The 26594-nt window shown below is 45.4% G+C and overlaps 1 protein-coding gene across 1 annotated transcript; it reads left to right on the top strand.

Moving 5' to 3' along the window:
• The first annotated feature begins 5263 nt into the window (after positions 1-5263).
• LOC110488654 (histamine H2 receptor-like) lies at positions 5264-26406 on the top strand. The gene is made up of 5 exons (XM_021560966.2): positions 5264-5348; positions 19112-20522; positions 23458-23626; positions 23735-23852; positions 24039-26406. The coding sequence occupies exons 2-4, from the start codon at positions 19538-19540 to the stop codon at positions 23742-23744; spliced, it is 1164 nt and encodes a 387-aa protein (XP_021416641.2). The 5' UTR covers positions 5264-5348; positions 19112-19537; the 3' UTR covers positions 23745-23852; positions 24039-26406.
• The last annotated feature ends 188 nt before the right edge of the window (positions 26407-26594 follow it).

The raw sequence follows: 26594 nt of genomic DNA, 5'->3' as shown, positions 1-26594 counted from the left end.
CAACTATGTTCGATATAAAACACAACAGATACTTGGCAACATGTTTCAGCTCCTGCTTGGGCAGTGCTCCTAAAAAACACAAGCTTCTCTTCTCTCTCCTCTTTCTGCTCCTTTGTGTGTGTGATGGAGTGACCAGACAGAGTGATGTAGCCAGCCCTGCATCTAGAACAGCTTGTGCCAGTCCACTCCCACTGTGGATGTAGCCTAATCTTGGTAAACCATCTGGGAGCTAACAATTCTGTTCCGCTGCACGGAGTCAATAGGCAATAGGAGGCTAGGTGTAGCTTACTACTGCAACACCAATCTCTCATTATGAGTGATGGGACTGTAAAATTGATGTGTAGCGTGTAGTTGCCTCACTTATCCACAAGAGGGTAGTATACGTTACATTTTACAAGAGGTCATAACTATACACACAGTAGTTGCACACTACAAGCAAGTGTTTGCTTTTTAGAAACATGAGAACTGAACAAACCCACACAAATGAACTTTTATTTTTCAAAATTTGAGTTGATAACATAATAATTGATTGTCTATGATATAAAACTATCCAAATGTGGTCAAATTGATTTCTGTATAACACACCCGATTTCATTCAAGAGACCTCTCTCATGCACAGTCCACAGCATGCTCGGTTCGCCACAGCAAGCATCCATGGTCCATTACTTACATGATCCTGTGGGAACAGAATGGAGAGATGCTATATCAGAAGACCAGCGGTGGGGGGGGGGGGGGGGGGGAGTACTCAATTGTCATTCTTGAGTAAAAGTAAAGATACCTTCATAGAAAATGACAAAAGTGAAAGACACCCAGTAAAATATGAATTCTGTAAAATTCTAAAAGTTTCTGGTTTTAAATGTACTTAAGTAAAGTGATGGAAAAAAGTATTCAATTGTCATACTTGAGGAAAAGTACAAAGTAAAAGTAAATGCTACACATCAAATTCCTTATATTTAGCAAACCAGACGGCACAATGTAATTTTTGTCATTTATTTTTACAGACAGGGGGCACTCTCCAACACACTCCAAATCCTTTACAAACGCAGTATTTGTGTTTAGTGAGGAAGTCGCGATGACAACACGTTATATTGATAGGTGCGTGAATTGGAACGATTGTGCTGTTCTGCCTGAGCATTCGAAATGTCTGGGTGCATGTTTGCAGAGCTGCTGGAAAACAGCCCCAGTACTACACACAAACACACTAACGCACATTAATTTATAAATTATAATGGATTCATAATTAGTCCTTCCCACTCAATTAAACAAATCAATGTCCCCTGCAACCCTAAATACACAACTCAAACGCCCCTGTTTTCAAATCCCTTTTGGCCCGACAGTCTAGGGGGGGATGGTAATGAGACCCGTAACATAACTCATTCAAATTATAATTGAAATAACCACGACAACTGAAATAATACCGTCAAACTCAGGGTTTATTTATAACCACACGGTAATGGGGGGAGCAGGAAAATGAGCTGAGCTGGACCCAAGGAAAGAAACAATAAGTATACAAAAACACCCAAGCTAGACTAGCCTACTTTAACAACAGCTAACTAACTAACCAAAAATACAGTGGGTGGTCCGCCCAGTTCTAACTAGTGTATTTAACAAAGTTCACCTACGGGGTAGTGTATGCCCATGGGCGACTTGTCTTGGTTTCCCCCTTTTCCCACCAGCAACAAACAAACACCATAACAATACTCACAGGGGATGACAAAGTGCTATGGAGGTGCACAAACAAAAAGCGAGTGAAACACAGAGATCTACATACATGGCATTTACAAAGAGATTGAGCTCTAGAGCAAACAACTGATGGGGTTTTTAAACCAAGGGAAAGGAACTGTGATTGGGTAGGAAACAGGAGGAGGTGTGTCTTCTGATTGATGGGTTGATTGTTGACTGATTGGGGAGTAATGATTTTCACCTGTGAGGGGAGAAGGAGAGAAAAGAAACACACACAGGATACACACACACACAGGATAACTGTATCCGTAACAGCCCCACAAAAACGATCTGTGCATTCAAACCTTTTTGTTCAGTGTGTGTTGCATACCGTATGTATATTTTTGCAATCGTGTTAGAACTCAGACTGGGAATAGTGTGTCACAATGTATATACAGTTGAAGTCAGAAGTTTACATACACCTTAGCCAAATACATTTAAACTCAGTTTTTCACAATTCCTGACATTTAAACCTAGTGAACACTCCCTGTCTTAGGTCAGTTTGTAACGGTCGTCGGTGGAAGAAGGTGAGGACCAAAGCGCAGTGTGGTACCTGTTCATGTTATTTATTTAAACGGAACACTATCAAACTAAGAAACAAACAGCACAACCGAAACAGCTCCGTCAAGTGCAACCCACACTAAACAGAAAAATAACCCACAACTCAAGGGTGAAAACAGGCTGCCTAAGTATGGTTCTCAATCAGGGACAACAATTGACAGCTGCCTCTGATTGAGAACCATACCAGGACAAACACAGAAATACCAAATCATAGAAAAAAGAACATAGACTGACCACCCAACTCACGCCCTGACCATACTAAAACAAAGACATCACAAAGGAACTAAGGTCAGAACGTGACACAGTTAGGATCACCACTTTATTTTAAGAATGTGAAATGTCAGAATAATAGTTGAAAGAATGATTTATTTCAGCTTTTATTTCTTTCATCACATTCCCAGTCAGTCAGAAGTTTACATACACTCAATTAGTATTTGGTAGCATTGCCTTTAAACAGTTTAACTTGGGGCAAACATTTCGGGTAGCCTTCCACAAGCTTCCCACAATAAGTTGGGTGAATGTTGGCCCATTCCTCCTGACAGAGCTGGTGTAACTGAGTCAGGTGTGTAGGCATCCATGCTCGCACACGCTTTTTCAGTTCTGCCCACAAACGTTCTATAGGATTGAGGTCAGGGCTTTGTGATGGCCACTCCAATACCTTGACTTTGTTGTCCTTAAGCCATTTTGCTCATTGTCCATTTGGAAGACCCATTTGCGACCAAGCTTTAGTTGATGTCTTGAGATGTTTCTTCAATATATCCACATAATTTTCCTAACTCATGATGCCATCTATTTTGTGAAGTGCACCAGTCCCTCCTGCAGCAAAGCACCCCCAAAACATGATGCTGCCACCCCCATGCTTCACGGTTGGAATGGTGTTCTTCGGGTTGCAAGCCTCCTCCTTTTTCCTCCAAACATAACGGTGGTCATTATGGCCAAACAGTTCTATTTTTGTTTCATCAGACCAGAGGACATTTCTCCATAAAGTACGATCTTTGTCCCCATGTGCAGTTGCAAACCTGGCTTTGGCTTTTTTTATGATGGTTTTGAAGCAGTGTCTTCTTCCTTGCTGAGCGGTATTTCAGGTTATGTCGATATCGGACTTGTTTAACTGATACTTTTGTACCTGTTTCCTCCAGCATCTTCATAAGGTCCTTTGATGTTGTTCTGGGATTGATATAAGGTAGTAGTTTTGGAATTGTTAGCTAGATTACTTGTTGGTTATTTCTGCATTGTCGGAACTAGAAGCACAAGCATTTCGCTACACTCGCATTAACATCTGCTAACCATGTGTATGTGACAAATAACATTTGATTTGATTTGGATTTAAAGGTGGAATAAAATAAATAAATAAAAACACTTCAAAAAAGTTTCCACTATTTACAGTAGCTGAGTGAGCAGCTGATTTATCATGTGGTTTATCTGGGGCAAAGGAAGTGGCTGTGTTGACTAACGAAAAATCTTCAAATGTTCTTTGACAAAGAGAAGTTGGAGGCTGAAATGTCTTTGCTAAAAAAGTTTATGTGGAATGCAACCAAGGAGATTACGTGTGTGTGTGTGTGTGTGTGTGTGTGTGTGTGTGTGCGTGCGTGTGCACGCGTGTGGACATGTTTAACTATTCCACAAGAATAGAAAACCAACTAATATTTGACCAACTAGGGACATTTTGTTAGTTCCCAGAAGGTCAAATGCTATTTCTAGGGGGTTTAGGGTTAATGTTAGAATTCGTGTTAGGGTTAGAATTGTGTTACGTGTTAGGGCTAGGAGCTCGGGTTAGTTTTAGGGTTAGGATTAGGAGATGGGGTTAGGTTTAGGGTTAGGGTTAGGAGCTAGGGCTAGGTTTAGGGTTAAGGTTAGGTTTTAGATTAAGGTTTGGGTTAGGGTTAAGGTTAGGGTAAGAGTATGGGTTAAGGTTAGGTAAAAGTTGAGGGATTAGGAAAAATAGGATTTTGAAAGGGACTGAATTGTGTGTCCACACAAGGTTAGCTGTACAAAACTGTGTGTGTGTGTGTGTGTGTGTGTGTGTGTGTGTGCGCACTGTGATACGTTATCACCTTGACCTGATAACAGTAGGGAGGTAGACACCTTGCGACTCACAAGGAGAAAACAGGGTGGAGCTGACAGGTGTGTGGGGTCTGGTGGGGCTGGAGAGAGGTCGTCAGGGACAGAGATGAAGGGACAGAGATGTGTGTTTGTAGGTGAACCCATATGTAAGCAGGAGAAATGAGGCATAGACACTTGGATAGAAAATAAGTTGTTGGGGAGAGAGAGCAACAGCCACAGACAGATAGAGCAAACGAGAGGAGGGGAAAAGGTCAATAAACGATTGATAGGGAATGCAAGACAGAGAAAAAGAGACCCACATGAAAAGATTTAACACCATATCAGCAAAAAGTGATTCCAGAGAGAACAACTCTGCCAAATCTGAAATCTGCGTGTTCTCGGCTAAAAATACCATTCTAATACCAGTAAAAAACACACAACAGCTGTCTGAGACTCCTTAAAATGACTAATTAAAGAACATTCCAGTCCTCTCTAAAGTCCCGGGGCAAATCTCAAATAAGGACACTCTATGATGAGCTCTTGTGAAAAGTAGTGTAATGGTGTATATGAGGAAGACAGAAAAGAGACGTAGAAGGATAGCATGAGAGCTAGCATTGAATTAACTTGCTAAGCATGGGGGGGCGACTTGTACAAAAGTCCGTGGCTAATTCAGATCTGTATGCTAACTGGCATCTTGTTTTGAAAGGTTTCCCTAATTGAAGGACAGCTTGTTTACCATGCATTGTGAACAGGTGTGAAACCAAGTTATAAATTGTATTTATTATGCGAGTGTAAGACTATTAAAGTTAATGCCAAAGTACATTTAACCACGGTAGAGAGAAAGAGAACAAGGGGGGGGGGGGGGCAAGAGAAAATGAGTCATACACACATGCGCGCACCCGCATCACGAACGAGTCTTTGGTTCCCATACAGTCTGACGGAGTCGAGTAACGTTAGAGCAGAGAGGAGGAAAGAAGAGAGAGATGACACAGTACAGGAGTTGGAGTAGCACTGAGACTGCGGTGAGTTTTACACGTTCTCTTATTCCAATGTCAGTGACAAGTGAGTACATTTGTACCAGGTGACATCAGATCTATACTTAATGGCGGTAACAAAAATACTAACCTATTAAACGGTCAAATTCTACCACATAACCTCCTCAGGAGGTTTTACTTTATTTCTAAGACCTGTTTTTGACCAAGTTCAAAAACCCATTTAATAGGTGATCTGTTCTGAAGCTTATTAATAAGCTACCAAAAATTACTTTTCAACTCACTCAGCCAGTCACATGCGCTGTTGTTACACAGTGTGCACGTAACCTGCACGTAACTGGGAACACAATGGCAAGCACAGAGGTCACCAATTCTCTGGACCTGAGAATGAGGGAGTGTGAGTGGATGATCTGTCTATGGAGTGAAACCCGACGGATCTGTTTGTGTCTTTATTCCAGTAGAAATAGAGGGGATTTGGCTGAAATAGAAACAGGAACAACTACATCTGGTTATCATTTTTTTATTTTTAAATCCAGTTGGATAAACACTCCAAACAGCTTACCTGACAGCTCGGTTCTCAGGCAAATCTCTGGTTAAGACACAGGTGTTTGATCACATTAACAAAATTGTTCAATTGGTATTGAAAGCATCTCACCAATCATACTCTCTTGGCACTTTGGGGTGGCAGGTCACCTAGTGGTTAGAGCATTGGGCCAGTAACCGAAAGGTTGCTAGATCAAATCCCCGAGCTGACTAGGTAAAAATCTGTTGTTCTGCCCCTGAACAAGGCAGTTAACCTGCTGTTCCTAGAATACCATTGTAAATAAAAACTTGTTCTTAACTGAATTGCCTAGATAAATAAAGGTCAAAAAATGAAAAAGTCTCATTAGTCATTCCAGGCCCAGCTCTAGAGAAAAAAACACAGCTGAAACTCTTTGGCTGGATTCCAACTTTCTATGCAAGAATGGCTTCCTTTAGCAGGATGGTTAGGTAGATAAATTGTTCCTTTGCTTCCCTTAAAACTACTGATTCAAACCCATCCAGTCCTTTCACCTTTCAATGGTCCTGAAATAACACAAATAGACTCAGGTCAAGAGAATTGGAATGTAGATCATCTAAAAGGTCATGTGAGGTCACTTCCACTTAGCATAAATCCTTGTCCTGTCACAATGTATACAAAGACCCCCCCCCCCCCCCAAAAAATACTAAACACTAATTATACTGTCTCATTATACTGTCTAAGTCCCAAATGGCACCCTATTCCATATATAGTACACCACTTTTGACTAGGGCCCATAGGGTTCCTAAAGGGCTCTGGTCAAAAGTAGTGCACTGTGTAGGGAATAGGGTGTAATTTGGGACAATGACCAAGGCTATCTAACAATAACACGTCAACTCATCTCTGTATGACACAACAACAATTGGTATTCGAACATGCAGTTGAAGTCGGAAGTTTACATTTATTGGAGTCATTAAAACTAGTTTTTCAACAACTCCACAAATTTCTTGTTAACAAACTATAGATTTGGCAAGTCGGTTAGGACATCTACTTTGTGCATGACACAAGTAATTTTTCCAACAATTGTTTACAGACAGATTATTTCACTTATAATCCACAGTATCACAATTCCAGTGGCTCAGAAGTTTACATACACTAAGTTGACTGTGCCTTTAAACAGCTTGGAAAATTCCAGAAAGTGATGTCATGGCCTTAGAAGCTTCTGATAGGCTAATTGACATCATTTGGGTCAATTGGAGGTGTAACTGTGGATGTATTTCAAGGTCTACCTTCAAACTCAGTGCCTCTTTGCTTGACATCATGGGAAAATCAAAAGAAATCAGCCAATACCTCAGAAAAAAAATTGTAGACCTCCACAACTCACAACTGGTTCATCCTTGGGAGCAATTTGCAAATGCCTGAAGGTACCACATTCATCTGTACAAACAATAATACACAAGTATAAACACCATGGGACCACACAGCCGTCATACCGCTCAGGAAGGAGACGCGTTCTGTCTCCTAGATGAATGTACTTTGGTGCGAAAAGTGCAAATCAATCCCAGAACAACAGCAAAGGACCTTGTGAAGATGCTGAAGGAAACCGGTACAAAAGTATCTATATCCACAGTTAAATTAGTCCTATATATCGACATAACCTGAAAGGCAGCTCAACAAGGAAGAAGCCACTGCTCCAAAACCGCCATAAAAAAGCCAGACAACAGTTTGCAACTGCACATGGGGACCAAGATCGTACTTTTTGGAGAAATGTCCTCTGGTCTGATAAAACAAAAATAGAACTGTTTGGCTATAATGACGATAGTTATGTTTGGAAGAAAAAGGGGGAGGCTAGCAAGCCGAAGAACACCATCCCAACCGTGAAGCATGGGGGTGGCAGCATCATGTTGTGGGGGTGCTTTGCTGCAGGAGGGACTGGTGCACTTCATAAAAATAGATGGTATCATGAGGGAGTAAAATTATGTGGATATATTGAAGTAACATCTCAAGACATCAGCTTGTAAAAGCCTCCCTGAAACATTTGACCCAAGTTAAACAATTTAAAGGCAATGCTACCAAATACGAATTGATTGCATGTAAACTTCTGACCTACTGGGAATGTGATGAAGAAAATAAAAGCTGAAATAAATCATTCTCTCTACTATTATTCTGACATTTCACATTCTTAATATAAAGTGGTGATCCTAACTGACCTACGACAGGGAATTTTTACTAGGATTGAATGTCAGGAATTGTGAAAAACTGAGTTTAAATGTATTTGGCTAAGGTGTATGTAAACTTCCGACTTCAATTGTATATACAAGTCTGACATTCTCCTCAAAGTTGCAATCCGCCACAGACAGGATGTACACTACCGCAGGTGTGACTGATCCAATGTGTATCACAGAGAGTAGCCATTTTGTGTCTTACTACTATAGCTCTGACTAACAATATGTGTCAATGACGTCAGCCATTGTGGGTCAACTTACTTGAGCGCAACCATTGCGTGTCCGACTGGCCGTATCACGTTCTTTTTAAAAATGTATTTAACCTTTATTTAACCAGGTAGGCCAGTTGAGAACAAGTTCTCATTTACAACTGCGACCTGGCCAAGATAAAGCAAAGCAGTGCGACACAAACAACAACACAGAGTTACACTGGGAATAAACAAACATACAGTCAATAACACAATAGAAAGGTCTATACACAGTGTGTTCAAAGGAGGTAAGATAAGTGAGGTAAGGCAATAAATAGGCCATAGTGGCGAAATAATTACAATTTAGCAATTAAACACTGGAGTGATCGATGTGCAGAAGATGAACGTGCAAGTAGAGATACTGGGGTGCAAAGGAGAAGAAAAAAAATAACAGTATGGGGATGAGGTGGTTAGATGGGCTATTTACAGATGGGCTATGTACAGGTGAGCTGCTCTGACAGCTGGTGCTTAAATTTAGAGAGGGAGATATGAGTCTCCAGCTTCAGTGATTTTTGCAATTCGTTCCAGTCATTGGCAGCAGATAACTGGAAGGAAAGGCGGCCAAAGGAGGAATTGGCTTTGGGGGTGAAATATACCTGCTGGAGCGCTTGCTATGGGTGGGTGCTGCTATGCTGACCAGTGAGCTGAGATAAGGCGGGGCTTTACCTAGCAAAGACCTATAGATGACCTGGAGCCAGTGGGTTTGGCGACGAGTATGAAGCGAGGGCCAGCCAACGAGAGCATACAGGTTGCAGTGGTGGGTAGTATATGGGGCTTTGGTGACAAAACGGATGGCACTGTGATAGACTGCATCCAATTTGCTGAGTAGAGTGTTGGAGGCTATTTTGTAAATGACATCGCCAAAGTCAAGGATCAGTAGGATAGTCAGATTTACGAGGGTATGTTTGTCAGCATGAGTGAAGGATGCTTTGTTGCGAAATAGGAAGCCAATTCTAGATTTAATTTTGGATTGGAGATGCTTAATGTGAGTCTGGAAGGAGAGTTTCCAGTCTAACCAGACACCTAGGTATTTGTAGTTGTCCACGTATTCTAAGTCAGAGCCGTCCAGATTAGTGATGCTGGGCGGGCGAGCAGGTGCGGGCAGCGATCGGTTGAAGAGCATGCATTTAGTTTTACTTGCATTGAAGAGCAGTTGGAGGCCACGGAAGGAGAGTTGTAATGGCATTGAAGCTCGTCTGGAGGTTAGTTAGCACAGTGCCCAAAGAAGGGCCAGAAGTATACAGAATGGTGTCGTCTGCTTAGAGGTGGATCAGATAATCACCAGCAGCAAGAGCGACATCATTGATGTTTACAGAGAAGAGAGTCGGCCCGAGAATTGAACCCTGTGGCACCCCCATAGAGACTGCCAGCGGTCCGGACAACAGGCCCTCCAATTTGACACACTGAACTCTGTCTATAGAAGTCGTTGGTGAACCAGGCGAGGAAGTAATTTGAGAAACCAAGGCTGTTGTGTCTGCCGATAAGAATGTGCTGATTGACAGAGGCAAAAGCCTTGGCCAGGTCGATGAATACAGCTGCACAGTATTGTCTCTTATCGATGGCGGTTATGATATCGTTTAGGACCTTGAGCGTGGCTGAGGTGCACCCATGACCAGCTCTGAAACCAGATTGCATAGCGGAGAAGGTACAGTGGGATTCGAAATGGTCAGTGATCTGTTTGTTAACTTGGCTTTCGAAGACCTTAGATAGGCAGGGTAGGATAGATATAGGTCTGTAACAGTTTGTGTCTAGAGTGTTTCCTCCTTTGAAGAGAGGGATGACCACGGCAGCTTTTCAATCTTTGGGGATCTCAGACGATGCGAAATGGAGGTTGAACAGGCTAGTAATAGGGGTTGCAACAATTGCAACGGATAATTTTAGAAAGGGAGGGTCCAGATTGTCTAGCCCGGCTGATTAGTAGGGGTCCAGATTTTGCAGCTCTTTCAGAACATCAGCTATCTGGATTTGGGTGAAGGAGAAATGGAAGAGGCTTGGGCAAGTTGCTGTGGGGGTTGCAGGGCTGTTGACCAGGTTAGGGGTAGCCAGGTGGAAAGCATGGCCAGCCGTAGAAAAATGCTTATTGAAATTCTCAATTATAGTGGATTTATCGGTGGTGACAGTGTTTCCTAGCCTCAGTGCAGTGGGCAGCTGGGAGGAGGTGCTCTTATTCTCCATGGACTTTACAGTGTCCCAGAACATTTTAGAGTTTGTGCTACAGGATGCAAATTTCTGTTTGAAAAAGCTAGCCTTTGCTTTCCTAACTGCCTGTGTATATTGGTTCCCAACTTCCCTGAAAAGTTGCATATCGCGGGGGCTATTCAATGCGAATGCAGAACGCCACAGGATGTTTTGTGCTGGTCAAGGGCAGTCAGGTTGGGAGTGAACCAAGGGCTATATCTGTTCCTGGTTCTACATTGTATTGAGGTGTTGTGTTCATATTTTAGACAATCATATCATACACTTTCTCTCTCAAATTCCAACACACACTGATAAGATACCGAAGTCAAATCAATTCAGAAATACACATAGAGAAACGTGAACACAATAGTTCTTTGAACACACAGATGTACTGAATATGTATTTGTATTAATTTATTTTAATGACACTTTATTTAACTAGGCAAGTCAGTTAAGAACAAATTCGTATTTACAGTGACAGCCTACCAAATGGCAAAAGGCCTCCTGCGCGGACGGGGGCTGGGATTAAAAATAAAAATATAGAACTAAACACACATCACGACAAGAGAGACACCATAACACTACATTACGAGAGACCTAAGACAACAACATAGTAAGGCAGAAACACATGACAACACAGCAGGGTAGCAACACCACATGACAACAACATGGTAGCAACACAACATGGCAGCAGCACAACATGGTAGCAGCACAAATCATGGTACAAACATGACTGGGCACAGACAACAGCACAAAGGCAAGAAGGTAGACACAACAATACATCACGTGAAGCAGCCACAACTGCCAGTAAGAATGTCCATTATTGAGTCTTTGAAGAAAAAGATGAAGATAAAACTGTCCAGTTTGAGTGTTTGTTGCAGCTCGTTCCAGTCGCTAGCTGCAGCGAACTGAAAAGAGGAGCGACAGGGACGTGTGTTCTTTGGGGACCTTTAACAGAATGTGACTGGCAGAACGAGGGTTTTCTGTATGTGGAGGATGAGGGATGCAGTAGGTACAGTATCTCAGATATACAGTGACTACGGAAAGGATTCAGACCACTTGACTTTTTCCACATTTTCTGAGGTTACAGCCTTATTCTAAAATGCATGAAATGTTGTTTTTTTCATCAATCTACACACAATACCCTATAATGACAAAGCAAAAACTGCTTTTTATTATTAATAATATGTTATTTTATTATGTATTATTAATTTATTACAAATAAAACAACTGAAATATCACTTTTACATAAGTGTTCAGACCCTTTACCCGTACTTTGTTGAAGCACCTTTGGTAGCGATTACAGCCTCAAGTCTTCTTGCATATGATGCTACAAGCTTGGCACAGCTGTATTTGGGGAGTTTCTCCCAATCTTCTCTGCAGATCCTCTCAAGCTCTGTCAGGTTGGATGGTGAGATTTGCTGCACAGATATTTTCAGGCCTCTCCAGAGATGTTTGATCGTGTTCAAGTCCGGATTCTGGCTGGGCAACTCAAGGTCATTCAAAGACTTGTCCCAAAGCCACTCCTGCATTGTCTTGGCTGTGTGCTTAGGGTTGTTGTCCTGTTGGAAGGTGAAACTTCGCCCCAGTCTGAGGTCCTGAGCTCTCTGGAGCAGGTTTTCATTAACGATCTCTCTGTACTTTGCTCCGTTCATCTTTGCCTCGATCCTGACTAGTCTCCAAGTCCCTGCCGCTGAAAAACATCCCCACAGCATGATGCTGCCACCACCATGATTTCACGTAGGGATGGTGCCAGGTTTCCTCCAATCTTGGTTTCATCAGATCAGAGAATCTTGTTCTCATGGTCTGATAGTCTTTAGGTGCCTTTTGGCAAACTCAAAGCGGGCTGTCATGTGCCTTTTACTGAGGAGTGGCTTCTGTCCGGCCACTCTACAATAAAGGCCTGATTTGTGAAGTGCTGCAGAGATGGTTGTCCTTCTGGAATGTCATGTATTGTCATGTTGTGTGTTTCTGTCCTTTCCCTTCACCCTGTCTCCCTCTGCTGGTCGTTGTTAGGTTACCTTTTCTCCCCCTCTTTTCCCCAGCTGTGCCTTGTCTCCTCCTAACTACCCATTCACCCCGTTTCCCACCTGTTCCCTTTTTCCCTCTGATTAGGTCCCTATATCTCTCTCTGTTTTTGTTCCTGTCCTTGTCGGATTCTTGTTTGTTGTGTTTCATGCCTGAACCAGACTATCGTCCTGTTTGCTGTAACCTTGTCCTGTCCTGTCGGAATCTGCCGGTCTATCTGAGCCTACCTACGTTTGGTTATTAAAGAAGCTCTGTTTAAGTTAGTTCGCGTTTGGGTCCTCATTCACTCACCTTAACAGAAGAATCCGACCAAGAATGGACCCAGCGACTTCGGATCCTCTCCACTCAGCCGTCGAGATCCAGGGAGCGATGCTAGGCAGACACGAGCAGGAATTGTCTGCTGCTCGACATGCCGTTGAGACCCTGGCCACCCAAGTCTCCAACCTCACAGAACAGGTTCACCATCTCCGCCTCGATCCACCGGCCACTTCCAGGGCTTTCGAATCTCCGGAGCCCAGAATCAATAACCCGCCGTGTTACTCTGGGGAGCCCACTGAATGCCGCTCGTTCCTCACCCAGTGTGATATTGTGTTTTCTCTCCAGCCCAACACTTACGCCAGGAGCACTGCTCGTGTCGCCTACGTCATATCTCTCCTTACTGGACGGGCTCGTGAGTGGGGCACGGCAATCTGGGAGGCAAGGGCTGAGTGTACTAACCAGTATCAGGACTTTAAGGAGGAGATGATACGGGTTTTTGATCGATCTGTTTTTGGGGAGGAGGCTTCCAGGGCCCTGTCTTCCCTATGTCAAGGCAATCGATCCATAACTGACTACTCTATTGAGTTTCGCACTCTTGCTGCCTCCAGTGGCTGGAACGAGCCGGCTTTGCTCTCTCGTCTTCTGGAGGGTCTCCGCGCAGAGGTAAAGGATGAGATTCTCTCCCGGGAGGTTCCTTCCAGCGTGGATTCCTTGATTGAACTCGCTATTCGCATTGAGCGACGGGTTGATCTTCGTCACAGAGCTCGTGGAAAGGAGCTCGCGTTCTCCGTTGCCCCCCTCTCCGCATCACTACCATCTTCCTCTGCCGGCTCGGGAGCTGAGCCTATGCAGCTGGGAGGTATCCGCATCTCGACTAAGGAGAGGGAACGGAGAATCACCAACCGCCTCTGTCTCTATTGCGGTTCTGCTGGCCATTTTGTCACTTCATGTCCAGTAAAAGCCAGAGCTCATCAGTAAGCGGAGGGCTACTGGTGAGCGCTACTACTCCTGTCTCTCCTTCAAGATCCTGCACTACCTTGTCGGTCCATCTACGCTGGACCGGTTCGTCAGCTTCCTGCAATGCCTTAATAGACTCTGGGGCCGAGGGCTGTTTTATGGACGAGACCTGGGCTCGGGAACATGACATTCCTCTCAGACAGTTAAGGGAGTCCACGGCCTTGTTCGCCCTGGATGGTAGTCCTCTCCCCAGGATTCAGCGTGAGACGCTACCTTTAACCCTCACTGTTTCTGGTAATCATAGCGAAACCATTTCTTTTTTGATTTTTCGTTCACCTTTTACACCTGTTGTTTTGGGCCATCCCTGGCTAGTTTGTCATAATCCTTCCATTAATTGGTCTAGTAATTCTATCCTCTCCTGGAACGTCTCTTGTCATGTGAAATGTTTAATGTCTGCTATCCCTCCTGTTTCCTCTGTCTCTTCTTCACAGGAGGAGCCTGGTGATTTGACAGGGGTGCCGGAGGAATATCACGATCTGCGCACGGTGTTCAGTCGGTCCAAGGCCACCTCTCTTCCTCCACACCGGTCGTATGATTGTAGTATTGATCTCCTTCCGGGAACCACTCCCCCCCGGGGTAGACTATACTCTCTGTCGGCTCCCGAACGTAAGGCTCTCGAGGATTATTTGTCTGTAGCTCTTGACGCCGGTACAATAGTCCCCTCCTCCTCTCCCGCCGGAGCGGGTTTTTTTTTTTGTCAAGAAGAAGGACGGGTCTCTGCGCCCCTGCATAGATTATCGAGGGCTGAATGACATAACAGTTAAGAATCGTTATCCGCTTCCTCTTATGTCCTCAGCCTTCGAGATCCTGCAGGGAGCCAGGTTTTTCACTAAGTTGGACCTTCGTAACGCTTACCATCTCGTGCGCATCAGGGAGGGGGACGAGTGGAAGACGGCGTTTAACACTCCGTTAGGGCACTTTGAATACCGGGTTCTTCCTTTCGGCCTCGCTAACGCTCCAGCTGTCTTTCAGGCATTAGTCAATGATGTCCTGAGAGACATGCTGAACATCTTTGTTTTCGTTTACCTTGACGATATCCTGATTTTTTCACCGTCACTCCAGATTCATCTTCAGCACGTTCGACGTGTCCTCCAGCGCCTTTTAGAGAATTGTCTTTTTGTGAAGGCTGAGAAGTGCACTTTTCATGCCTCCTCCGTCACATTTCTCGGTTCTGTTATTTCCGCTGAAGGCATTAAGATGGATCCCGCTAAGGTTCAAGCTGTCATTGATTGGCCCGCCCCTAAGTCACGCGTCGAGCTGCAGCGCTTTCTCGGCTTCGCGAACTTCTATCGTCGTTTCATCCGTAATTTCGGTCAGGTGGCAGCTCCTCTCACAGCCCTTACTTCTGTCAAGACGTGCTTTAAGTGGTCCAATTCCGCCCAGGGAGCTTTTGATCTCCTCAAGAATCGTTTTACATCCGCTCCTATCCTTGTTACACCTGACGTCTCTAGACAGTTCGTTGTCGAGGTTGACGCGTCAGAGGTGGGCGTGGGAGCCATTCTTTCTCAGCGCTCCCTCTCTGACGACAAGGTCCACCCATGCGCGTATTTTTCTCATCGCCTGTCCCCGTCGGAACGTAACTATGATGTGGGAAACCGCGAACTGCTCGCCATCCGGTTAGCCCTAGGCGAATGGCGACAGTGGTTGGAGGGGGCGACCGTTCCTTTTGTCGTTTGGACTGACCATAGGAACCTTGAGTACATCCGTTCTGCCAAACGACTTAATGCGCGTCAGGCGCGTTGGGCGCTGTTTTTCGCTCGTTTCGAGTTCGTGATTTCTTATCGTCCGGGCTCTAAGAACACCAAGCCTGATGCTTTATCTCGTCTCTTCAGTTCTTCAGTAGCCTCCACTGACCCCGAGGGAATTCTCCCTGAGGGGCGTGTTGTCGGGTTGACTGTCTGGGGAATTGAGAGGCAGGTAAAGCAAGCGCTCACTCACACTCTGTCGCCGCGCGCTTGTCCTAGGAACCTTCTTTTCGTTCCCGTTCCTACTCGTCTGGCCGTTCTTCAGTGGGCTCACTCTGCCAAGTTAGCCGGCCACCCTGGCGTTCGGGGTACGCTTGCTTCCATTCGCCAGCGTTTTTGGTGGCCCACCCGGGAGCATGACACGCGTCGTTTCGTGGCTGCTTGTTCGGTCTGCGCGCAGACTAAGTCCGGTAACTCCCCTCCTGCCGGCCGTCTCAGGCCGCTTCCCATTCCCTCTCGACCGTGGTCTCACATCGCCTTAGATTTTGTCACCGGACTGCCTTCGTCAGCGGGGAAGACTGTTATTCTTACGGTTGTCGATAGGTTCTCTAAGGCGGCTCATTTCATTCCCCTTGCTAAGCTTCCTTCTGCTAAAGAGACGGCACAAATCATCATCGAGAATGTTTTCAGAATTCATGGCCTTCCGTCAGACGTCGTTTCGGACAGAGGTCCGCAATTCACGTCTCAATTTTGGAGGGAATTTTGCCGTTTGATTGGGGCTTCCGTCAGTCTCTCTTCCGGCTTTCACCCCCAGTCTAACGGTCAAGCAGAACGGGCCAATCAGACTATTGGTCGCATCTTACGCAGTCTTTCTTTTCGCAACCCTGCGTCTTGGTCAGAACAGCTCCCCTGGGCAGAATACGCCCACAACTCGCTTCCTTCGTCTGCGACCGGGCTATCTCCTTTTCAGAGTAGCCTCGGGTACCAGCCTCCGCTGTTCTCATCTCAGTTCGCCGAGTCCAGCGTCCCCTCCGCTCAGGCTTTTGTCCAACGTTGCGAGCGCACCTGGAAGAGGGTCAGGTCTGCACTTTGCCGTTATAGGACGCAGACTGTGAGGGCTGCTAATAAGCGTAGAACTAAGAGTCCTAGATATTGTCGCGGTCAGAGAGTTTGGCTCTCCACTCAGAACCTTCCCCTTAAGACGGCTTCTCGCAAGTTGACCCCGCGGTTCATTGGTCCGTTCCGTATTTCTCGGGTCATTAATCCTGTCGCAGTTCGACTTCTTCTTCCGCGATACCTTCGTCGCGTCCACCCGGTCTTCCATGTCTCCTGTATTAAGCCCGTTCTTCGCGCCCCCGCTCGTCTTCCCCCCCCCCCCCCCCCATCCTTGTCGAGGGCGCACCCATCTACAGGGTCCGCAGGATTTTGGACATGCGTCCTCGGGGCCGTGGTCACCAGTACCTCGTTGATTGGGAGGGGTACGGTCCTGAGGAGAGGAGTTGGGTTCCCTCTCGGGACGTGCTGGACCGTGCGCTGATCGAGGATTTCCTCCGTTGCCGCCAGGTTTCCTCCTCGAGTGCGCCAGGAGGCGCTCGGTGAGTGGGGGGGTACTGTCATGTATTGTCATGTTGTGTGTTTCTGTCCTTTCCCTTCACCCTGTCTCCCTCTGCTGGTCGTTGTTAGGTTACCTTTTCTCCCCCTCTTTTCCCCAGCTGTGCCTTGTCTCCTCCTAACTACCCATTCACCCCGTTTCCCACCTGTTCCCTTTTTCCCTCTGATTAGGTCCCTATATCTCTCTCTGTTTTTGTTCCTGTCCTTGTCGGATTCTTGTTTGTTGTGTTTCATGCCTGAACCAGACTATCGTCCTGTTTGCTGTAACCTTGTCCTGTCCTGTCGGAATCTGCCGGTCTATCTGAGCCTACCTACGTTTGGTTATTAAAGAAGCTCTGTTTAAGTTAGTTCGCGTTTGGGTCCTCATTCACTCACCTTAACATGGAAGGTTCTCCCATCTCCACAGAGGAACTCTAGAGCTCTGTGAGAGTGACCATCAGTTTCTTGGTCACCTCCCTGATCAAGGCCCTTCTCCTCAGATTGCTCAGTTTGGCCGGGCGGCCAGCTCTAGGAAGAGTCTTGGTGGTTCCAAACTTCTTCCATTTAAGAATGATGGAGGCCACTGCGTTCTTGGGGACCTTCAATGCTGCAGAATTATTTTGGGCACCCTTCCCCAGATCTGTGCCTCAACACAATCCTGTCTTAGAGCTCTAATGACAATTCATTCTACCTCATGGCTTGGTTTTTGCTCTGACATGTATTGCCAACTGTAGGACCTTATATAGACACGTGTGTGCCATTCCAAATCGAGTCCAATCAATTGAATTTCCCCCAGGTGGACTCCAATCAAGTTGTAGAAACATCTCAAGGATGATCAATGGAAGCAGGATGCACCTGAGCTCAATTCTGAGTCTCATAGCAAAGGGTCTGAATACTTATGTAAATATGGTAAAAAAATTCTTAAAGAAAACTGCCTTCGCTTTGTCATTATGAAGTATTGTGTGTAGATTGCTGAGGATTTTTTTTATTTAATCAATTTCAGAATAAGGCTGTAACGTAACAAAATGTGGAAAAATCCAAGGAGTCTGAATACTTTCTGAAGGCGCTGTATGCTTTCTCACAGACTGTGAGTCAAACAGACATACAGACACACCCCTTTGTGCCTTGTCTGTGGGAAGGCAGTCTGTCGTGGGGGTCTGTCAGGACAGCAATAGACATTGGGGGCTGCCCAGATATGGACATACACTATTGGAAAGAAGCTTTGCCAAGAGTCCTCCAGTAAAACATAGAGTGGATGAATCTGAGAGAGAGCAGAGTGTGTGTGTGTGTGTGTGTGTGTGTGTGTGTGTGTGTGTGTGTGTGTGTGTGTGTGTGTGTGTGTGTGTGTGTGTGTGTGTGTGTGTGTGATTGGTAGAGGTATATGTTATGGTGAGAATGCGTGTATGTTTGGGGGATCTGAGAAATAAGTCTGTCTGAAGAGATGAGTCTTCAATTTGGTGCCTTTCCATGTGTGGTCAGAGTCAAGGCAAACAATCTCTTCATATCTTTTTGTCTTTCTTCCTATTTCTTCATATTTTCTTATCTCTCCCCTTTCTCTCTCGCTCCACCCTCCTCTCTACCCTCTCCACCAACCTTGCCCCCCCCCCATTTCTATCCCTCCCCCAACCCCTCTACCACTCTAGCCATGTGGTGGTAAATGATATACTGTTTGAGTGATTAGACTTCTACATTCCAAACCTGGAGCATGTCCCAAATGTCCATTTAAGCAGAAGAGGGAGGGAGAGCAAACACCCCTTGCGACTTACTGACGTACATTCACAGACACACGCACACACACACACAGGTTATCTTATCAGTCTCTCTTATTGAATATTCCACCACTAGACATGTGTAACTGCTGCCCTCATTTTCCATCTCACTAATCTTGATAGCTTAGTAAGTGAGCAATATTCGTCTGCTGCCATTTGCTTAAATTTGCTTCCTATTTTCTGATAGTGGAAGTACTTGCACTTGTAAGTAGCTCGGTAAAGTATCTCCTTGCAGTATAGCGGCCATGTTACTTTGTTTTTGGGGCTGTCTGACTTTCTGTTGCTCTGTGTTTTTAGATGAAGTTGTGACCTGAATGCGAAAGAAAGCTGAGTGATATGGATAACATGGAGCAGTGTGGACCAGTCACCAACAGAGGGCGGTGTTCTACAGCCCATCGTCACATGCTGGACCAACCATCGGACTCCTCATCGCCCCTTCACTCAGAGGACCTGTGATACACTGACCTCTCCATCCAGAAACCAATGCAATTGGACATATACATATATATATATATCAAATATACACAAACATACCAAGGAAAATAGCTCAAACACACAGATGAATCTCCATCCACGTACATCAGTATGGATACAGCCACACCCAGATGAAGCTTCTCTAAAGGATTTATCCACTAGTCCGGACTGAGTTGTTGTAGGGCAGGGGTTAGGGTTGGGACTGGGTGTAAGGGAGGGGTTAGGGTTGGGACTGGGACTCCAGTGAGGATGCTGTCTATGGTGATACTCGGTGTTTTCCTGTCCCTGCTCATCCTGCTGACAGTGTGTGGTAACGTCCTGGTTTGTCTGGCCGTCTGCGCCACACGACGTCTCCGCTGCCTCACCAACTGTTTCATCGTCTCCCTCGCCATCACTGACCTGCTGCTTGGCATGCTTGTCCTGCCTTTCTCCGCCCTCCTCCAGCTCAGCGATTGGCCTCTGGGGCCGACCATCTGCAACATCTACATCTCATTGGATGTTATGTTGTGCACCGCCTCCATCCTCACGCTACTGGCCATTAGCCTGGACCGCTACCTGGCCGTGACCGCGCCCCTTAGATACTCCTCACTGGTGTTGCCGAGGCGAGTTGCCTTTGCTATGGCGTTGGTGTGGGCGGTGTCGCTAGCAGTGTCATTCCTGCCAATCCACCTGGGATGGAACACGGTGGACGGCAACGTGCAGAATCGCGGCCAGGGGGACAACATGACAGAGTGTAACTTTGAGCTGAACCCATCGTACGCTGTCGTGGACTCCTCCTTAACCTTCTACCTCCCCCTGCTGATCATGTGCTGGACCTACCACCGTATTCTTCGCATCGCTCGGGCGCAGGCCAGGCGCATCATCCACGCGCGCCCCAGACTTAACAACAACAACAGCTCCTCGTCAGCCCCTCGTCAACTCACCTCAGTAACAGCGGTGGCTCTACGGGAACACAAAGCCACAGTGACTCTAGCAGCAGTGATCGGGGTCTTCGTGGTGTGCTGGCTGCCCTACTTCACCCTGTTTACCATTATGGGTCTGAAGAAGCAGAACTACCCAGCAGCCTACCCCGTGGTGCAGTGGCTGGGGTACATCAACTCAGCTCTGAACCCTTTGCTCTACGCTGCCCTAAACAGAGACTTTAGGTCCGCCTACGCCCGCCTGCTGCGCTGTGGTTACTACGGCTACGGCAGGGGGAGGGGCCGGCCACCATACCCCAACACATTCATGACAGGTAAAAGGAACAAGGGAAAAGACAACATACACTGGGAAGGAACATACACAATAACTCATGACTCCAAAAGCCTTTTTTTTCTGGTGTCTAATCAAATCACATCACATCAAACTTTATTTGTCACATGCGCCAAATACAAGTGCAGACCTTACCGTGAAATGCTTACTTACAAGCCCTTAAAATAACAATAACAAGGCTATATACAGTGGGTACCGGTACCGAGTCAGTGTGCAGAGGTACAAGTTAGTTGAGGTAATTTTGTACATGTAGGTAGGGGTGAAGTAGATAATAAACACTGAGTAGCAGCAGTGTACAAAACAAATGGGGGGGGGGGGGGGGGGGGGGGGGTTTCAGGTCAATGTAAATAGTCCGGTGGCCATTTGATTAATTGTTCAGTAGTCTTATGTCTTGGTGTTAGAAGCTGTTTGGTCCTAGACTTGGCACTCCAATTCCGCTTGCAGTGTGGTAGCAGAGAGAACAGTAATATGACTTAGGAGACTGGAGTCTATGACAATTTTATGGGCTTTCCTCTGACATCGCCTATTATATAGGTCCTGGATGGCAGGAAGCTTGCCCCAGTGATGTACTGGGCAGTACGCACTACCCTCTTCAGCACCTTATGGTCAGATGCCGATCAGTTGCTAGACCAGGCGGTGAAACAACCGGTCAGAATGCTCTTGATGCAGCTGTAGAACTTTTTGAGGATCTGGGGACACATACCAAATCTTTTCAGTCTCCTGAGGGGGAAAAGGTTTTGTTGTGCCCTCTTCACGACTGTCTTGGTGTGTTTGGACCATGATAGTTTGTTGGTGATGTGGACACCAAGGAGTTTTAAACTCTCTACCCGCTCCACCACAGCCCCGTCAATGTTAATGGGGGCCTGTTCGGCCCGCCTTTTCCTGTCGTTCACGATCAGCTCCTTTGTCTTGCTCACATTGAGGGAGAGGTTGTTGTCCTGGCACTACACTGCCAGTTCTCTGACCTCCTCCCTATAGGCTTTCTCATCGTTGTCAGTGATCAGGCCTACCACTCCGGTGTCGTAAGCAAACTTAATGATGGTGTTGGAGTCTTGTTTGGCCACGCAGTTATGGGTGAACAGGGAGTACAGGAGGAGACTAATTACACACCCCTGAGGGACCCCAGTGTTGAGGATCAGCATGGCAGATGTGTTGTTGCCTACCCTTACCACCTGGGGGTGGTCTGCCAGGAAGTCCAGGATACAGTTGCAGAGGGGGGTGTTTAGTCCCAGCTTAGTGATGAGCTTCGTGGGCACTATGGTGTTGAACGATGAGCTGTAGTCAATGAACAGCATTCTCACATAGGTGTTCCTTTTGTCCAGTTGGGATAGGGCGGTGTGGAGTGTATTTCAGATTGCGTCATCTGTAGATCTGTTGGGGCGGTACACGAATTGGAGTGGGTCTAGGGTTTCCAGGATGATGGTGTTGATGTGAGCCATGACCAGACTTTCAAATAAGTCCATGGCTACCGACGAGAGTGCTACAGTGGCTGGCAAAAGTATTCACCCCCTTGGCATTTTTCCTATTTTGTTGCCTTACAACCTGAAATTAAAATTAATTTTGGGGTGGGGGGGGGTTGTATCATTTGATTTATATAATATGCCTACCACTTTGAAGATGCAAAATATTTTTTATTGTGACATAAACAAGAACAGAAAACTTGAGCGTGCATAACTATTCACCCACCCAAAGTCAATACTTTGTAGAGACACCTTTTGCAGCAATTCCAGCTGCAAGTTTCTTGCCCAAGGCAAAACTGCTCCAGCTCCTTCCAGTTGGATGGGTTCCGCTGGTGTACAGCAATCTTTAAGTCATACCACAGATTTTCAATTGGATTGAGGTCTCAGCTTTGACTAGGCCATTCCAAGACATTTAAATGTTTCCCCTTAAACCACTTGAGTGTTGCTTTAGCAGTATGCTTAGGGTCATTGTCCTGCTGGAAAAAAACATCCCCACAGCAAGATGCTGCCACCACCAATCTTCACAGTGGGGATGGTGTTCTCGGGCTGATGAGACGTGTTGGGTTTGCACCAGACATAGCGTTTTCCTTGATGGCCATAAAGCTCAATTTTAGTCTCATCTGACCAGAGTACCTTCTTCCATATGTTTGGGGAGTCTCCCACGTGCCTTTTGGTGAACACCAAATGTGGTAGCTTATTCTTTTCTTTAAGCAATGGCTTTTTTCTGACCACTCTTCCGTAAAGCCCAGCTCTGTGGTGTGTACGGCTTAAAGTGGTCCTATGGACAGAGACTCCAATCTCCGCTGTGGAGTTTTGCTGCTCCATTAGGGTTATCTTTGGTCTCTTTCTTGCCTCTCACATTAATGCCCTCCTTGCCTGGTCGATGAGTTTTTGTGGGCGGCCCTCTCTTGGCAGGTTTGTTGTGGTGCCATGTTCTTTCCATTTTTTAATAATGGATTTAATGGTGCTCCGTGGGATGTTCAAAGTTTAAGATATTTTTATATAACCCAATCCTGATCTGTACTTCTCCACAACTTTGTCCCTGACCTGTTTGGAGAGCTCCTTGGTCTTCATGGTGCCGCTTGCTTGTTGGTGCCCCTTGCTTAGTGGTGTTGCAGACTCTGGGGCCTTTCAGAACAGGTGTATATATACTGAGATCATGTGACAGATCACGTGACACTTAGATTGCACAGAAGTGGACTTTATTTAACTAATTATGTGACTTCTGAAGGTAATTGGTTGCACCAGATCTTATTTAGGGGTTTCATAGCAAAGGGGGTGAATACGTATGGGCGCACAAGTAATTTTTTTTCACTTCACCAATTTGGACTATTTTGTCTATGTCCATTACATGAAATCCAAATAAAAATCAATTTAATATATTACAGACTCGGTCAATGGTGAGACTGCGTGGACAGAATATACAATTCTTGTCTTCTGGTCTTGTATCCCTCTCAGGTGGGGGGAAAGTATGTGGAGGGGAGGTGGATCTGCTGTGTGGACACACCTCTTCCTGCAGGGCGGGGCCAAGTGAGACAGGTATGATGCTACAGGAAGTCAGCAGAGGAACGGCCACGCCGTCTCCTCAGCACAGCAACGGGGCCGCTGTCGCCAACGGCAACGACAGGTAATGGAAATCACTACTGAGCTAAAAAAAAAGCACAAAATTATCTGTTTAATAATTTGTATTATTAAACAGTTGATACCTTATACCATTCTGTGTCCTGTGTGTCAGATCCTGCTGACCCTGCATCTAACTGTGAGGAGGACTCAGTGTCCCACCAGTCATGTACGCTGAGCCCAGCCAGCCTGACCCACACACCTAGCCCAGGGGTCAATCACATCACTGACAAGTAAGACACACCCTGAAGTTATTCATGAGTTCATAAGAAGGCCATGGATGAAAGCCAAAAGTTCAATCTTGTAATAGTTACACAAATAACATAAGATGTTTTTTTTACGGTGAGAAAACGTTGCGTCTTTTTCCTTTCCAATAAAATGTTCATAAAAGTGAACCACTACTCTATGTTCTCCTCCAGGACACAGGGACTATTTGGCCATCTCCAGAAAGGAGAGCAGGCTACGAATGTGAAGGAACTCATCCAAAATATCACACGCAATCCAGAACAAGGATACAGAGGACTTCCAACCAAAAATGTTTTATCAGAGTCTATTTCTATCCCTTCAACCAATGAGCAGTGACTGGGGAAAGCCACGAGTCACTTTGTTCTCGAACACTGATACCTGGAAAGAAATATCACGGGATGGACAGAGAGACAGAAAGACTAAAACTCTCTTCCCAGCTTGGTAGTGGACTCTAACCACTGCTGTTAGTCGTATGAACCTGAGGGCTTCCAATGTAGCAGATACTTTGCCCCCAATCAATGGAATATGATACCACAACCTGACAAGGAGACTAGACGCTTAGCAATTATTTAATTTATATCAAAATAATCAGTCTTCTGAGAGAAAAATAAAAAAACATTATTTGACAGTGTTTCATCTTTATGGGGAATTGTATGATTGTGCAGCTACTGTATATGTGTGCTCTATGATGTTGTTATACATGTATGTGTGTGTACATGTACTGGACTAAAATATGTCCCAGAAAGTCTTGGAATCCAATATTTGTAATTTCTAACCAGAGTGCCATCTCTGTTCTTGTAAGGTTGTGAAGGTATATCCCCTACATCCAGGGATGGTACTGAATGGTGGGGGTGGAGTGGTGCAGTCAATGGTATTTACCACAGTAGTCAAGGATTCTAATAATAGTATAGCATTTATTTGCTTCGTGAGCTCTCTCATGGTAGCCTAATCAGAACCTTGTACAAAAAGGATGAAAAATAAAAGTAAAGTTCTTGAAAAAAAAGGAACATAACTTGTTTTTTAGGACAAATTAACAGAGGTTTTTAGTTTGTAAAGAAATGTGGCATATTGCTGGTCTGCACACATCAACAGCCAGTCGCTTAGGCCCAACCTGCCGGTGTGCTGGTACTAATGGTTTCTCACAACTGATGGCTTATACGATTGTGGCTAGATGGAAGTGACTTTGCGCAGCAGGTTATGAGAACTAACGCAGCAGGTTAGGAAAATTAAAATAGCAGGTTAGGAGAACTGGAATAAGGTTAGGAAAAGCTCAAATGCTACAGTTGTCCCCGACGCGACAACTCGATGGAGTTGTACTCCATCTACAGACAACCATAAAAGCCATCAGTTCCAAGAAACCATCCGTGGCCTACCGCCACACCGGTCTGCACACAATAACCTCCTGTCGCTTACAGAAGCAGCATTGAGCTGGCACTGAAATACCTTTAAGAAATACACTGTTTAAGAATTAGCGGGAATGCTAGTAGGCTAGTGCTAACCTCATAGCTAGGTCTACAGAGACAGCTATACAGTAAGGATAATTTTACATAGCAAACATCTACCCAAAATAAAATAGACCATTATTGATTAGGATAAACTAAGTAATATTGAAAATTCAACCAAAATTACCCCCCCTCCCCCTCGCCCAGTCTGTAGAAATATACGATAACTAAAACTAAAATCAATGTCAGGCCTACAAAACTCAAGGACAGAAACCGGGCGCTCTATCAACCTTAATGACTGTCCCAAGGAGGAGACTTGTGAGTGAGATGTGTCTACAAACATTCTGATGAGGCAGAAATTGTCTTGGAATCTGATATTTGTCATCTCATTTCTAACCACAGCAGGCTACAATCAGTGTTCTCCATTTCCACAATCCATCCGTCGAGTCGACAAAGCACATGAATCATGTCTAAAGAATGCCTACTGATATAGAGGTAAGTGAGGGGAATGGGCAGATACGAGTGCCTGTTCTCAACTACAATATGGAGGTCAGTTTGGGTTTCAGGGCTTCATTCAATCAGATCCGCTTTAGCCAACATCCGCATAGCCGTTGTTTTGGTGTGTCAAAGGTGGAACTGCTTTAGAGCTGTCAAATCCACAAGTGGCTTCCGGCATTACACCTAAAGTGACCATTGCCAATGTTCATGGAGTTGCATTAACAGAAATCCCATGCAGCCTTGTTTACAAGTTTCAACACCGGAACTTGAGTTGTAAGGTACACCTCATTAGGATTTGAGTAAGAGATGGATTGAAGCCTGGATTCAAACCAGGGGCCGCTGCGCCACTCAGAAGTCTTAAAGAGGAGGGTATAGTATTTTTTACATCTAGTCCAGGGGAGGGTTATGTCATTTGTAAATGATGAAATGTTAATATGTCTCAGTTTTTTAGAAGGAGTTGCTGATAAAGCTATATATCGATGTGTGTTTCTTGCCCATGATGTAGGATTATTTATCAGCGTTATTGACCTCACAATAGAGTTTAACCGATTAATCGGAATTGTCGATTAATTAGGGCCGATTTCAAGTTTTCATAACAATCGGTAATCGATATTTTAGGACACCGATCATGGCCGATTACATTGCACTCCACGAGGAAACTGCGTGGCAGGCTGACTACCTGTTATGCGAGTGCAGCAAGGAGCCAAGGTAAGGTGCTAGCTAGCATTAAACGTATCTTATAAAAAACTATCAATCTTAACTTAATCACTAGTTAACTACACATGGTTG

The sequence above is a fragment of the Oncorhynchus mykiss genome, chromosome 14 (genome assembly GCF_013265735.2).
Source record: "Oncorhynchus mykiss isolate Arlee chromosome 14, USDA_OmykA_1.1, whole genome shotgun sequence".
In the NCBI taxonomy this organism is placed as follows: Eukaryota; Metazoa; Chordata; class Actinopteri; order Salmoniformes; family Salmonidae; genus Oncorhynchus; species Oncorhynchus mykiss.
Note: the sequence above shows the minus strand (reverse complement) of the source record. Positions and strands in the feature narration are given on the sequence as shown.

What these genes read in the sequence shown, in the direction of transcription:
- LOC110488654 (XM_021560966.2), top strand. Translation starts at nt 19,538, where the DNA reads ATGCTGTCTATGGTGATACTCGGTGTTTTCCTGTCCCTGCTCATCCTG. An exon ending in CCCCAACACATTCATGACAG is followed by an intron (nt 20,523 to 23,457) that starts GTAAAAGGAACA and finishes TATCCCTCTCAG; the next exon opens with GTGGGGGGAAAGTATGTGGA.